Source organism: Cheilinus undulatus, linkage group 8, assembly GCF_018320785.1.
Source record: "Cheilinus undulatus linkage group 8, ASM1832078v1, whole genome shotgun sequence".
NCBI classification, from domain to species: Eukaryota; Metazoa; Chordata; class Actinopteri; order Labriformes; family Labridae; genus Cheilinus; species Cheilinus undulatus.
In genome coordinates this window covers 22,925,306-22,941,873 of record NC_054872.1, presented here as the reverse complement: position 1 = coordinate 22,941,873, position 16,568 = coordinate 22,925,306, and the positions used below count along the sequence as shown (strand labels likewise).

General features: G+C 37.1%; 1 protein-coding gene across 1 annotated transcript in view; it reads left to right on the top strand.

Annotated features, from left to right (window-relative positions):
- The window catches only part of col14a1a (collagen, type XIV, alpha 1a), a 194,361-nt gene that overhangs the window by 122,804 nt on the left and 54,989 nt on the right, over positions 1-16,568 (top strand). The window contains exons 31-36 of the mRNA XM_041793294.1: positions 5,548-5,691; positions 5,980-6,144; positions 6,386-6,424; positions 6,737-6,875; positions 10,482-10,624; positions 13,114-13,223. Coding sequence (XP_041649228.1) covers positions 5,548-5,691; positions 5,980-6,144; positions 6,386-6,424; positions 6,737-6,875; positions 10,482-10,624; positions 13,114-13,223 — 740 coding nt within the window. The remainder of the gene's footprint in view (positions 1-5,547; positions 5,692-5,979; positions 6,145-6,385; positions 6,425-6,736; positions 6,876-10,481; positions 10,625-13,113; positions 13,224-16,568) is intronic.

Below are 16,568 nucleotides of genomic sequence, written 5' to 3'. Positions count from 1 at the left end.
CTGTGAATAGACTGTGAATTACAAAATGTGACACTTTTGGACATCCTGTATCTAATCTTATGGAGCACCACCTGTAATCTAGTTCAAGCAGAAGACTCAAGCTGCACTGGTTTTACCACTGACATACATCATAACAAATCATTTAGCAAACATTTCTCCCCATTAAACTACAAGATTTCCATCTCTATCTGGTCTCTCTCTTTGTTATGCTTTTAACACCACCAGGCTAAATGCGGGCGTGCATGTCTATTTTTCTCTTGAACCAGATGCAGCAGCAACAAACATCTTACCTGCTGAAGGTGTTTTAATCCATATTTCACTTGTCTCTCATCCTGGATGATTAAAAGAAGTGGGCTGTGACTATCTCCAAGCAGAAACAGTTCAATAACTCATATCTCTTAGCACTGTGATGCTAAAGTTTGGTTAAGTATCCAATGACAGACATGGCCCATTCCTCCCAAGTCTGTCATACAAAAGCCTCAAATGCAAATCATCATTGAGGACTTTTTTTAGAGCAACATGAGGAAATGGAGTGTTTTTAGCAGTAACTTAACAATGAAGATGTCTCATAAACAGGAGAGAGATATAACTTCACCTAACTCAGAAAATGAGATATAAGGATAACATGAATAGTTAAACACAGGATGAGAAAATGAAACTGAGTCCTTTTAGTCTCAAACTGTCTTCCTGTCATGACAGATGTGAGTGAGTGGCATGAAAAGAGAGTTGTTACATAGCAGACAGATGATTCCTCCATTCCAGCTGTTCCTTTTTTTTTTTGAGAGGATTGTATTTATTATGGGTGGGTGTGGCGTCTTCTCATTCAACCCATACGCCCACACCATCCTGTGGCTGCCTCATAATCAAGATTTTGAAGCTTAATTTTATAAACTTAGAGATGTTTTTAATGACTGAAATTTGCCGTGGAGGTTCATAACACAGTGGCCTGTCAGTCAACAAACCTAAAATACAGATTTTCTGTCACTTTACAGAGACTTTAAATTCTGTATGTGGAGTACATGCAGAATTGTGGAGAGTGATGAGATTTGACTCTAGACCACAGACTTGTGTTTTGCAGTGAATTACTGACAACCATAAACATGAGTAGTCTGACTGAACTGATTATTGTGTATCAAACCGGTTTTGTTTCAGTCATGTGTGTCATGATACTTAGCTTTGTATTGGTTTTAAAGTCAACTCTCAGGTATCTTGACTGGTCTTTGGGAGTGTTCACTAATTTTTTGTCCAGCTTTCACTAACTGTGAAGTCCTGCATACAGGACCAAAAACCTGTCATGCCGAGCTGGGGTGTCACCATAAACTGTAAATGAATTGGACAAAGCTTGTGTGATGTCAGCCATCTGCTTACAATAGGTGGACTCAAACAGCTTTTGAAGCCAATCTGCAGCAGCTTCCATATTGAGATCACTGTGTCAACTGAACAGCCCACCCACTAACTCGACTTCCTGTCAGCTATCTAGCCATCTGGTTGACAGAAAGGTAGCTTCTGCCTGTCAAGCTATCTGTCAATCAAATGTGATGCGCAAATCAGTCCACAGTGAGGTTTTTCCTCAATATAATCAAACGATTGTGGTACAAAAAAATCCCCCCCCCCCCCATACAGTGAGAGCACATGAAGACATGAGCTAATGAGACACAATCAGGCTGTTAACCAGTTTATTTCTTGTGTAAAATAACGGCTTTTTAACATGTGTTGTGTATGGGACTTCCACCATTCCTGCTGCTAGCCTTAAGTGGACACTCATGGTATTGCATGTTTTTGCACTTCCGCATTGGCTTCATTTTTCAGGACTGGAGGTTGCCGCTTGGGTGTCACTAATTTCTTTGAATTAGTCACAGGGCCTTTGGCTGGTTTGTAAACATAAATCAAATCCATATTAAGTCCCTCACTAGCTTTCTGCTTTGGAAAAATATTCTGATACATGAAATAAAATAGACACAAATTGTGCATCTTCACAATTCAGAACCATCAAGATTTAACTGATGGTGACTTAATTGCTAGCCTGACTTTATTAATTGTATTTATTAAATAACTTCATTCAATCTAAAAATTATTAGGTCCTGGATGAGTTCAGGTTTAGCTGTTTGAATACTTTGCTACTGGATAATTTCCGTTGACAGTGTATGTGAAAATGTATTGAAGGAACTTGCACTGTAACTTTTAGATTAGGACCTTAAGAAAGTACTAGAGTCTATTTATACTCTTAAATATTTCACCAGCAGCCTCAAGAAATGGGAAGAATTAGTTTGTTTCAAACCTTATTTTATAATAGTAATGCTTTAGATCCTAAAACAGGAGAGATGATTTCAACTATTTTTCTTTTCTTTTCTTGTTTAGCTTCTGTACTGACAGCATGGGAAGCTTTCGCCAGACAGGAAACTAAATCCAATCTGACATGGACTACTTCACACACACACAAAGTAATGGATTGCTGATTGATAACAGGATTTTGAGCCCAAGCTCCACAGACATGTTTCTGTTTGTTTTTGTTGTTTCACCTCACCCTCTTGTCATATCCTCCCTGACCCGTCTGACCCCACTCCTCTTTCTTTTTCTCTCTTTTTCTACCTGCTCTCACCAATTTTTCCCCTGTCTCCTCTTCTCCTGCCCTGTGTCTCTCTTCATGGCTGGCTAGCTGCTGTAATTCCAGTCTAGCCCAGCGTGATCAGCGGACAGTCTAGAAACAGATGTATCACTGGCAGGTATCTGACAATGCAACAGTTTACAGGCCAAGCACTCCATCGTTTGTCATAACTGACAGCTGAGTGAAAAAACAACAGGGAGGATTCAGGGATATGGTCTGAGGGTTTTGGTTTGGTTACAAATTGGAAGACAAAGACACCACATGCATATAGAACCAGAGAAACCACACACAGTCAGTTTGAAAGACCTTTTACACTTCGTGAGGTATATTTTTAAAGTCTCCTAATTTCTGGACACCATTCTCCATAACTTTTGCAAACAAATGTGAAGTGAGAGGAAAAAGTGTTAAAGGTCAGAAGGAGTTGATGGATTAACAGCGGTGATTGTCTATTTAATTATGTAAAGGTCATGTTGAGACGAGTAGATGAGCTGTGTGAAGTATAAATGCTAATCATGATGGACAATATGCTAAAACTGGCATTAAATAGACATGACCTTCTTGTGTGTGGTGATAACAGGGGCACTGCGTGCACAACAAAAATGTAATACACATATTGTTGCATATGTAGAGCATATTAGTAACAAACAATCTGACACTGTAGCCCGCTTTTCTGCAGTTTTAATGGCTTTTAAATTTGCCTTTTGACTCTAAATAACAATAATGAACATTCTGAATCTGTTTACAGTTCATGTTTCCACAATGGTCTACTTTACCCTATTATCAGGTGTATGATGATCTATCTGGAGGCACAGAAATTAATGGAAACATTAAAAAAACAGTTTAATGTATTACTTTGCTTTTTAATTTTATGAATTTAATGAACAAACTTTCTTGAGGAATACTTTACTCTTAGATTTTTAGGGCCTTGGAGTGCAGACATAAGGCATCATTAATTTCACTGACAAGTCTGCTTTGGAACCACTTCGGCTGGTCTGTGGTGGGCGGGTTTTGAAACCTTTTTAAGCTGTCTAGACAGATTTTATTGACTGATTGTGTCCATTAGCAGATGACCTGCAGACTGTCAAAAGTTCATCTTATTTTTACTTTTTGACAGATTTGATGGTGACATTTCCATCTCAGTTTGCCTCATCTTTTATAGATTTGACAGGACTTTGTCTGGTTTTTGGCATATCTTTAATGCAAATGGAAATCCAACCTGAAGCTGGTTTCAGCAGCTATTAGGTCACTCTTCAAATGTTAAAATAATGAGCTAAAATGTGTTTTATTAATGTTTGTAGAATTATATATATATATATATATATTTGTGAGCAACTACATTAAAATTATAGCTAAGGTCGTACATGCTCACTCCGGGGCTAGACGGAAGTAATAATTTATTGAGTTAATTCATTTATTAATGAGTAAATGACAACATCTGAGCATTCAGTAAGTTTAGTTTGCAAACATTTATTCCATTGTCTCAAAACGTTTCTCATAGTATGAAGAATACTAGAAACATTATATTGATAATGTGATGATGAGATGTGATGTGATTGATGATTGCTTAAAAACAGGCCTGCCCCTCCCTGTACGCAGACCACGCACAGCACGTAGGGCCTCATCAGCATTTTTTCTTCTTCTCTCTCTTTTTTTCTGCACATCAGACCAATGTTTGTATGATCGTGACCTATGAAGTTTGCAGTGTCCGCTTGCTCTGCCTCTCTCTCTCTCCTGCTCACTGAAACACACATTTGCTGCACAGAAACTCCCACAAATTCTGTCCCATAAATTCAGTTGTTTTTTTGCATCCTCTTTTGTCAAATGCCAACTTGTACCTTTGTGTAGTTACTAAATTTATGATCAAACTCTGTAAAGTCCCCACACTGCTCCTAGTTAGGGATTAATAAACACCGAACTCCCTTGTACACATTAGCTGTTTTAAGATCAGAATGGGGGTAAAAATAAATAATGGTGACGTCTATTTTAATGTAGTTTAATAAGAGAAAGGCTACTGATGGCAGAAACACAGTGAGGAATAGAAAGAAGCAAAACAAATGAGCTGCTGTGTATATGGAAGGGAAAGGAATGAAAGGGATGTATGGGGGTGTGTAATAATATGTTTTTAGATAATTTTAGTTATTTTAAGATAATTTTGAATAAATAATCTTAAGAGAGAAAATCCATCTGCCTTATGCACTTTAACTCTAATGGCCACTTTATTCCTGGTCAGTCTTAAGCATCGTCATATAGCCACCTTCTGTACTGTTATACGTGGGTCTTTGTAAAATATTGTACTGTTTACATTGTTTGGTCTCTGATGTTATCTGATTGTATGTCAATTCTTATTTTCATCATGTACATGCTTTATGTACATTTTTATATGTAAACAATCAACCTGTTAGGGACTATGCATAGAAATGAGCCAATGGCTACAATCTGGCACATTTACGTCCATGCTCATTAAAGTACACTTTTCCTTACAATCAGTCAATCAACGAATCAGTCAAGAAATAATTTACATGTTGATATGGGGGTAATCTAACAGCATAACAGCCGAGGTGTGAGGTATTTTGCTCTCTGTGCTGCTCTTTAATTTTTAAATAAAAACAGATACTAACTTGGGTATGTGTTGACTAAACTGCCTATGCTGATCAGAAATCATAACCTGGCATTTTGCGCTTGTTCATCTTGCTGTGATTTTACTTTCTGCAGACAAGTTTTGGTGTTGAGAAGAAATAAACTGTATGGTTACTAATTTAAAACCATATGCATCCAAATGTTCTTGTATGCCAGAAATAAAAAAGCCATTAAAGACTTGGACTGTACATAACAAGACAACATAAAACAATCTATGTTTAGTAAAGGTTGCACAAGGGTAAAGTCTCCATAAGAAAATGAGCTAGTTTTTTTAAATGAGGTGTTTCTCTCTTTTCTTTGGTCAGGTCGAGCCATCAAACATGTGAAGGAGACGATTTTCACCCCAGAGGCCGGAGCTAGAAGAGGGGTTCCTAAAGTCCTGGTTGTTCTCACTGATGGACGCTCACAGGATGATGTCAACAAAGTGTCCAAGGAGATGCAGATGGATGGTTTGTATAAAAACCAGACATAGAAACATAATATTGTTATTTCTGTAAATTCACTGATTCGCAGAGTAAACAAAATTACTTAGCAAACAGAAAATATCCTTTTATTCTTTTCTGTTCTTCAGTGCATCCTATGCTGCATGTCACATTTTACTATTCAAGGATGTCAGTCTCTTCACCCATTAATGTGAAACCTCAGATGAGCAGCAGTGTGTTATGTTGCGCTTGTCCTTAATCCTTTCCATTGACTTTGAACTTGAGATAAGTTTGCTTTTCTAATTTAATTCTCAGGCTATATCATCTTTGCCATTGGCTTTGCGGACGCTGACTATGGAGAGCTGGTGAATATTGCCAGTAAGCCGAGTGACAGACACGTCTTCTTTGTAGACGATTTGGATGCTGTGAAGAAAATAGAAGAGCAGCTCATTACATTTGTCTGTGAGGCTGCAACTGCAAGTGAGTAACACCACCTAAAGTTTCAAATAAAGAGAGCATAAAAGATCAGGAAGGGAAAAGGTCAGACAGGAAATATTACACACACGGTAAATAAAGTGGCAAAAAAGAACAGTGAAATAAAGGACTCCTGTTGGTAGAATAACTCAGATAATGGCTGAAGAATAAAAGGAGAGAATTCATTTTTATGCTTATGGATTAAAAATTTGACAGATCCAGTAACGGACTAATTTCTGTGTTTCAGCTTGTCCCTCTGTCTTGATGAGTGGTAACACATTGGCAGGTAAGAGACGCTAATGATTTGACTACACAATGTACTGTACATTGCAGAATCAAACTGAACAACTGATCATAGCAATAATATAAAGAGTATTTATTTATTTATTTATGAAGCTTATTTAATAGGGACAATGCAAATTACATAGTGCAACTTCAGCCTGTTACAAACAAGCTAAAAGTAACTGATGTTTCACATATAGAGCTAATACCTGATGAGCGCTGTGTTTGGAGTAACAGTTGTGCTTGTACTGATGACACAGAGGAGGAAGTTGCTGATCACTCTGATGAGTAAGTATTAATGATTTGTCCCTCACAGGCTTCCGTATGATGGAGAAGTTTGGCCTAGTGGAGAAAGAGTACAGCACCATACCAGGAGTTTCTCTGGAGCCCGGTTCATTCAACAGCTTTCCCTGTTACAGATTACACCGAGATGCCCTGGTGTCACAGCCCACCAAGTTAGTACTCACACGTCTACAGAAACAGGAAGTATAAACCAAACAACTAAGACATGTACCAAACACCTTTTTTGATAAGTTTCTAGAAAATCAGTTTCAGCTGGCATGCAAAGTAATTAGCCTTGTTGCTTCCATCTGATAAATAGTCAGATTAACCAGATTACTGTGCTTGATTAGATCTCCTGCGTCAGACTTCTATGTTCTGTTGTAGCCAGAAACACAATTCTGCTGTTTAGAATAACCCTTTTCTTTTTTTTCTCCTGTCATAAATGCAACCTTTCAAACTAGATTAACTCTAATCCTTTTCTGATAAATTTATCATAAATACAGACCAACCTGTTCCTGATTATTTGCTTTCCTAGATGCATAAAAGGGATAGTAGATAAGAGTTGGAGGGGCAGATTATTCTGCAGTGGTATTACCTGTTTTTTGTCATTAAGATCAAGTTCTCTAATCAAGATCCTTGAAAAAAAATGACAAATATTCAAAGTTAGAAATGTAAATATTTTGTCTCATTTAGGAATAACCATGACATATAAACATGTGCACAATACAACAAAAATATTTTTTGTATGTGTAATACTTTAGGAAAGAGAAGAAGTTCAAGACTCCTGTTTGTTTGAGTGCCTTTAAACTGCTTTTTTGTAATTGTCGGCAGGGACAGCTCCTCTGGTTGCACAGGCAAGGAATGGGCGGTAATACAATAGTACCGGATCCCTGAGTGAAAAAACAAAACAAAACAAACTGTATTGTTTTAATTACAGTTAAAAAGAGGGTGCTGTAATAAGCACATGTTTATGACAAATGCCTTAAGTGTTTCCATGTCCACTAGAAGCACCACTTCCCTTGTGTAAAGATGCTTAAAAGTGATAAATTAAATCCTGTTAATGATTTTAAGCCAATTTGGCAAATGACAAACGTCCACATGTAAATGAGAAACTATCCTCAGCTCCTTTTTTTGCTCTTCAGTGGGACCTTTGCTGCACACCATATTTTACTATGACAGCTTGTGAAACCTCAGACTACCAATGTTGCACTTATTCCTTATTCTTTCCATTGACAAATTTGGCAAACAACAAAAGCATACATGTACTGAAGCATAGATACTCATGCACTATGGCCTGGCACCTTGCTGGGTCATCTCTAAAGTCAAATTGTTAAACGTGAACCAAAATATCTTAGTTTCAAAACACATTGATTCTTATTTCTGTGTGTTGATCAGTGATGAGAAATAAAGAAGTAAAGGCTTTTAATTTCCATAAGATCTGCATGCAGCATCAGGCACAATTAAACCAACAGTTTCAAAAAGTGTTTAGACTATTTTTTCCCCCTTTATGTAAAATCTAGATAAAGTTAATTGGTACATGCTGATTATTTCAGTCTCTAAAGTAGTCTGTATCTTTTCATGAGTTTCCCTTAAAGTTTACTCTCGGCTGAACAGAGGTGGCTATGTTGAACATCACGAAAAAGAAAAATGAAGTCCCATTTTATCTTTTATTTAAAAGTCCAGATCCTGTCCAATAATAGCTGTGGATTGTTTTTTTTTCATATTTCCTCTTGATGAAGAAAGTCATATTGAAAAAGTCCACAGCGGCATCATCTGATCCTCTCCTGATGCTACTCAATTTTCCTTTTAGTGAAAACAATGCCTCAACTATAAGTTTCCTCCAGCACCCCTGTAATCACGGTTATTTTTTTTTTTCTTTTTAAACTCGAAGAACTTTGTTAAAAGAATAAATAAATAGGAAATTTTATTCCATTGAAGTTGCTGACTTTACTACTGTGCCTTTCATGTGGAAGAGCAGTTTTTTTTGTTCTAAATATTAAATTACAAATCCAAACAAAAATATCTGCAGGTTCTTTTACGCGTCAGATGTCCTTGACATTTATGATATGCATTTAAAATACATAGAAATGTTTATCAGTACATTCTGTTGACTCCAGCTTTTCATCTATGTGGACTTAGTATGTCTCTTTTTGCTAAATAACACTGTTTTTCTCAGCTGGGCATTAGAAGCTGTGTTTGTGCGCAGTCAGAGGCAAACACATAAACAGAGCGCAATGAGCCAACAAGGCTTAAAGGGTTCTTCAACATTAAAAAGTTCTGCTGAAGAAAATGACATTCCCTTTAGCTAGAAGCTAGTCACAGGGGAACAATTGTGAGAGTTAACATGCCAAAGATTTTCCCTTTTGAAAATAATACCCTTAAAAAGTGTCAAATTTAGCCCAGTTAAAGTCATTTAAAACTGTACTGTAGGAGTACAACCTTTATCTGAGATTTATGTAGTCATAATATATGTGTCTATCAGGTCAGTCAGTTAAAGCAATATTTATTTTGATGTTACTGTGCTGTATTTTAAAGAGCACATTATGTTTAAATCAGTAAATAATCACATTTCAACTACAAAACATTTTCTGGAATGCTAAGAAATTTGCAGGAATCCCTGAATGAAAACAGAGTATTACAGTTTACAGCAGTCCATCTTAAATTATTTGAAAAGTCTATTTCAGATCATTTACGTTTCAGCCTTCAAAGCTAACTTGCATGTGTTGTCAGTTAAACTTTCAGACTATAGTTACTGCACCTCTTGTGTCAGTTATTAGTTTTGCATGCATTTTATCAGCCGGTTATATCTGTATGTAAAACGTTAAACATATGCATAGATTCTATGTATATATCAACTGTACACAACGTCACAATGCCTTGTAGTTTCCTGCTTCATTCTCAGACCCTGAAACCTTTCTACAGTGTTTAAAAAAATTCAGAGCCAATAATATAACCTGTCTAAGCCGTAGAGTCACTGATCCAAGTATTAAAGCCAGGCTGTGATATTATGGCTGCTTTTACCGTATGGATATACTCCATAGATCCCACGGTATAGCTCTGAAATCTTCACTGCTCCCTCAGGGCTTACTCAGGAGCTTTCAGTGACAAGTTTCAACCATCTCTCATCCACATTAAATAAAGTAAGAACAGCGGTATTGAGCTCATCTGTTGGATTTTGACCTTGTGTATTTCAAGTTTGTTTACATTTCAAGTCAAGTTAAAACCATGAAACTTTGTGATCACCAGACTTTTCATCGTTAGGAGACGCTGAAAATAAAATGTCATGAAACAATCTTTGAGATGTTGCAGGTTTGATTTACAAGCTTTAATGTTAGAACTAAACCTCAGGAAGTTATTCCAGTTGAAAAGAAATGCGGCACTTAACAATAGCTTCAAATACACCCCTTTAAGTCTTTTTTTCTGTGATGTTGTCATTTCTAGAGCTTTTTTCTTGGTTTTTGTCATCAACCACTTTTTACTTAAGCTCCCTGCTTTGTGATTGTTCAGCGGGTGAGTTGTGACATTGACGAGCGCCCTGAAAAGTTGAAGCTAAGATGATATGAACCTGAAGTGCTTTAGGGTAGCAGCACAAAAAGGCAAGGCTCTGTGATCAAAAAGAAGCTGGCGTTTAAAGACAGTCTCAGGCAGCTGAAAGCTCTCGATAAATGTTCACTACTGCAGCAAAGAGACATTGGCAGTTTGAAAAAGACACCTGGTGGATACATGCCTTTAGGGCACAGCTAAGCTCACTATGTTGAATGTGTGTTTGTGTGTACCAGGTACCTTCACCCTGAAGGGCTACCCTCTGACTACACGATATCTATGATGCTTCGTCTACTACCTGAGACCCCACAGGAGCCCTTTGCACTGTGGGAAATTTTGGACAAAGAAAATGAGCCACTGGTGGGACTGATCCTGGACAGTGAGTTTGAAATGCTTATGTTTTTGTTTTTTCTCTGTCTGTTCTCACCTGCATTAAAACACATCACAGTTTGACAAGTGTGAACACAAACAGCAGATGTGTTCTGCAGCTTCTGTAGTCCTGATGTGTCCAAATAAAAACCGTGACAGTGCATCGTGAAGCAGATTTTAAAAGAGAGGTAGAGAGAGGTGATGGCTTGAGATACATTTCTGATCTTACAGATATGTGCTTTTAAAATTAAACTTTTATTTTCACTCACAGCTTCAGCTATTAACAAGATGCACAGATGCCAGTCATTTACCACCTTTAGTCTGAGGAAGTAACATGACTCAGACTCAAGTGTGCTAAACTTTAAATGTTTTATTTTGTAACTGAAGCTCTCATTTGGATTATGACATCAAAACAGATGGATGAGGATTATAATGATTTCCTAGTTCTAACTTTGGTGCAGAGGTTGTCTCAGAAAATGTTCACATTATTTGAATTTGCCCCAGGCTTCAACTCTCTGATACATTTTGGACAGCCCCGCACAGACTGACCTGCTGTACAGACTACATAACCTTCTGACCTGGGGCGTCTTGGATGGCCTATTTAGCCATTTTGCTCAGATTTAACAACACAGACAATGGCATAACTCAATCTAATTGAAAACAGCTGCTACTTTTGTCAACTTTACTCAAGTGGATTTTTCTTATGGTTTGGAAAAAGGATGAATATCTCTCCAGAAGGTTTACAACAACATCACAAGAACTTTTTCTGCTTTGCCAGAGACAGATAAATCAATATACATGTATGAAACTAAAGATTAAAAAGTCAATAAACACTTTTAACTATTTAACATGGATGGACATGGGCATTGATGTCTCTGATGATTGATGTCATCAATCATCTTGTCATCTTTTTGCTAGACTTTCCATGTCATCTCTTCTGAAACATTTAAGCAGTAGAGTCTTTATTTCAGAGTCATTTTGCAGTGAAATTTAGCAAACCCATAGTAACTACAAGAGTCAAATCAGTTAGAGGGGGCATGAAGAGTCCTGCCCTTCTTGGACCGTAAGTACGTTTTTAAGACAGGGATTTCGTATCATGTCTACATGAATCTTTAAATTGTCTTATTGTAGTTGATAAAGCTATGTTATGAATGATCAATTGTTATTGTTTATTATTGTTTTTGTTCATTTTTACCTAAATGGTCCATATAATCAACAGTCAATAAGATTTTCACTCTTCAGCAATTGTATTGTGATCTAGATTTTATTTGCAAAATAACTTAAAATGCGAAATTATTATGCTAGACACAGTTTTAAAACACTCTATAGTTTCTAAAGGATTGAAAACAGAATTTTTAGCTTTAGGAGGTCATTTTTGTCGAATCAAAGCATTAGCAATTAAAAAAATCATTATAGATTGAGTTTCATATTAACATAGGAGCCCTTCTTTGATATCGCCTTAACAACTCTCTCATCCATTGAACTTGTTAGTTCATATTTAGTTTTTTTCCTTGGAGGATGCCAGAATTCCCCCCTAGAGCTGCTGTTCTGAGGTAGACTGCTGTCTGCCCTCATAGAGCTTCCTTTTAAGGATGCTCAACAGAATCTCAATAGGGTTTAGGTCAGGGGAGGGTGGTTGCCACACCATGATTTTTTCTCCTTTTATGCCCATAGCAGCCAAGGCGTCAGTCTCTTTTTATAGCATGGCAGGAAATGAACAGTTGTGACACATATTTTGGTGAGGTCCTCTTGACACCGTCATGCACCTTGAAGGGACCCACCAACTCACTTCCTATGATTCCTGCCCAAAATATTACTCCACAACCTCCTTGCTGATGTTGCAGCCTTGTTGGGACATGGTGGCCATCCACCAACCCCAGAACACCATCCATCTGGACCATCCAGTGTAGAACGGCACTCATTAGTGAATAAAACGGATTCAAAATTAGTTCTCAAATATTTCAGAGCCCACTGCAATCGATTTTCTTTGTGAGCATTGATTAACAGTTGCTGAAATACAGCGTAACGCACATGAGCAGGGCTCTGGAGGATCCTGCATCTAGAGGTTCTTGGGACTTCAGAGGAACCAGCAGCTTCAAATACGTGTTTGCTACTGATGGATTTTTCAGCGCTACTCTCTTAAGAGATCTTTCTTTTTCCCTATTTTACACAAAACCTGTGAACTGCTTAATAATGTGGAACAACCTCCATAAGTAGTTTCTCTTTAATTAGGCTCACCTGACAAACTAATGACCAAAGGTGTGTGAGATTGATGCCATTGTTGGAAACTGACAGGAGGAACTAAAAATTAGATGTTTGTTTAATTGGAATCATATTTGCATAATAATTTAACACAGTGTATAACACAGTCCACGCGCTTGGGTGTTGTTGTGAAACCAAGTCTTTATTCTTAATCTTTTAAAAGCCACAGAGATAGTAGTGTTTATGAGGTTTCCATCTTATGTAAATTCAAACCTTTCCCCTCTCATCCCCCTGCAGACTCTGGAAAGACCTTGACGTTCTTCAACAATGACTACAAAGGCGACTTTCAGACCGTCACCTTCGATGGAACTGGAATAAAAAAAATCTTCCATGGCAGCTTCCACAAGGTGTGTCTCTAATCTATGTAGAAGTCTATCTAAAGAAGTAGTTTGTTTCATGTTGATGTATTTCCATTTCACATAGTTTAAAGAGGGTGGGAAGGTTTTGAACTGCTAGTCAGCATATAAAAGAAGTTGTAAAGCAAATACGCTCAATCTTATGTGACCTTCGTGTAGATTTCATTGAGTGTAGTTGAACCACTTTAACACTTCCTTATATCACAGATCAGATTCGCTTTAAAAAATCAGCTTTACAGTTTGTATCTGAAAGTTTTCCTGAGAAATGTCCTGATCAGCTGCACTGACATCTGCAGAGCACAAGGGGAATGAGGGAGCAGAGGGTTTTCTTTAGACAAAAATAAGCAAGACTGTCTGTATTGTGATAGTGTTTGAATCTGTGGAGCCTGTTGTGTGGTTTTTCCAGTAGCTCTTGGGCTGGATTTTCCTTCTCTTGACCTGTCAGCACTGCTGTGGTGAGTGTGTGTGAATGCAGGTGGTGATAGCCCTCCTCTGTCTCTCCCTCCTACTCAGCACTACTTTTCCATTTCATTTTATTTTTTAGAGTAGTTGGCTTTACAGAGTGGGAGTGAAGCTGCAGATTTCATCACCCTTTAAGACCTCTGTGTGGTCTCCCATGATGAAGCTGCAGTGGACTCTAGTCATTAATTTTGACATTAAGCACAAAATGAATTAATACACTAGTCATTTTACCAAACTTGAAAGCATTTTAAATTACACTGTCCAAACACTATTTAAAAAAAAAGAGAAAATGTGTTTGTTTTCATGTTTTGCTGCAAGCATTGTTTCCCATTGATTTCACTCAGTACCACCTGTGAAGATATAGGTTTTCCTTCATACTGGTTCTGACAGAGACATTTTAAATTTCCATCAATCACCGGGAAAGACTTGTATGTAAATGTTGATCTTTTGAATTAGTCAGACTGAATGAAAACAGAAAATTTTGATAACACTTCTTCAATAGAAGACAATTTTCTTTTTTCTTGCGACGAAAAAACAGTTTGTGAAAATACAAATTATGGAATAGTGATGCAAATACATGTACTGAATAAATAATAACAGTAATTTGGCTTCTGCAGAGAGATCAAATACCAAATTCATATATATATATATATATATATATATATATATATATATATATATATATATAAAGTCAAATTAAACTACTTACTGGGCACTTATAAGTTTGTACTGATTAGTGTCCTGGCATCACTGTCAGCAGGGTTGATGGAAATGGACCCTCACTGGTTTGGTTATGTCATGTGTTTTTTTTTTTTTTTTAAGTGGTAAAGTCATTATTAAGTTAGAATTATTATTTGCTGTTCAGCTGTTGTTGGGTACTTTCTTTTTGGGACTCTGAGAATTTCAGCTTAAAACTAACAAACAGCAGCCCACTGACTCTGCCTGTCTTTCTTTTTCTGAATTTTGGAAATGTCAGTGAGTGGCTGTCCGTCACTCTCTAGGCCTTTTGTTTTTCTCCATTGTTTTCTTCTAGAGAACATGACAATGTTGAGAGAGGGAACAGCTGCTGGAGACTGCTTGGCAAGAGGAAGTGTTCGTTTCTGTTTAGACAGGATGACAAGCGAATAAGAGGAGTGTCCACGTGCGTGTGCACGTTTTTGCGTCTGCTATAAAGGGATTACCATACGAAGACACCTAGTGTGAAAGCAGGAATACCCAGCAGGATCTGTCAAGGCTCAGTGAAGCACCCCCACACACAAACACACGCTGAGAGATAACACAGAAACAAGAAACAGGTAAAGGAGAGAGACAAGGAAGACATAGATATGGCAGCAAGTGAGATGCACAGAGAAAAATGGAAAAATACATTTAGATAACTATAAAAAACAAAGACATATAGTGGTGAAAAACAATTCTGAAAGTCTTTGAACCATATCCCTGCATCTCCCAAAATGCATCATTAAAAATGCCAGAGAGAAACTGAGGTTGTCCTTGTGTGCTGTAAGAAATATACATCAGGAAATGGCTTGCACCAGTGCATTTGGGGCTTTCTGGCTTACTGTAATCCTCTATATTTCACAGTATGAAATCCTAAATTCATCATTTCCTTTGCCAGTAAATACTTATTATAAAGCTGTTTTCGAAATATGTTGGCAGCTCTTTGGCAAGAAAAAGAAGAAATGATTACGAAAAAACAAAGACAGTGCTGGAAATGAATGTGTTGTGTCTGTTGAATGGACAGATTTGGGCTGACTAAAGCGGAGTTTGTTTGTAAAGGGAAGACGAGATGTGACACATCATTCTGCTGAAAAAGAAATTTGGTGCTGGGATCTGTTTTCCTGATGATCATTATTTGTTTTAGACCAGCCGTGTGAAACGTGAAGACGTTTCTTTGACAAACAGATGTTTTGAAGGTTTTTTTTGGTGTTAAATTTCAAAGGTTCTCATTTTTTTTCTGAATGATAAGCTTGTGCCGGTCATATGGATTATGGCTCTATGAGAGTGAAGAGGAGGAAGGAATTAAACAGTGTTCGAACAATGAAGGGATGTTCTGAATCCCTGGAAAGAAAATATGGGACATGAGCTAAATTGAGGATAGCCTTGGACATGATGTGAACATTTTAAAGGCGGTTTATTCTCCCTGTAACACATCTGTTATATTGTCATCAGCTTTTAAATAGTTGTAAAAGCTCTTATTTAATGTTTTTTTTCTGACGTGAAATAAACGGGTTGATCAAATTCTGCTAAAAGGAAGCACAGGGAGGCCCACCCAAAGAAACGGCTTGGCCCTTGAAAGACCCAGGACCCTCACCAGAAGTGATTTAATAAAAATTTAATTAAGTAAAAGTAAAAATACTGTTCTATAAATCAGTGCGGTCAATTGATTAAAAAAATTAATCAAGTTAATCACATCACTATGCTGTGATTAATCATGATTAATCACAGCATTTCTTTAGTTTTAGTAATTTTTAGACTTTTAAACGTTCTTATTACCAAGTGTTTATTTTCATTATTTATTTATTTATTTTTTTAGTTTTATTTCGGGCATTTTTGTGCCTTTATTTGATTTTTATTTATTTGATAGAGGAGGATAGTGGATGGAAACAGGGATGAGAGCGGGGGAGAGACATGCAGTGAAGGGCCTCAGGCTGGATTTGAACCCGGGCCATCGGCATACATGGGGTGTGCCTTTAACCACTCGGCCACCTGCACCCCATTATTTTCATTATTTTAACTTTATGTACAGCACTTTGAAAGCATTTTTAAAAATGCAGTATTATGATTATGATTATGATTATTATTATTATTACCTAGAAATTAACATTTAAAATACTATCATTTTCTTGTATTTTTGGTTGCGATAAATTAGTACAA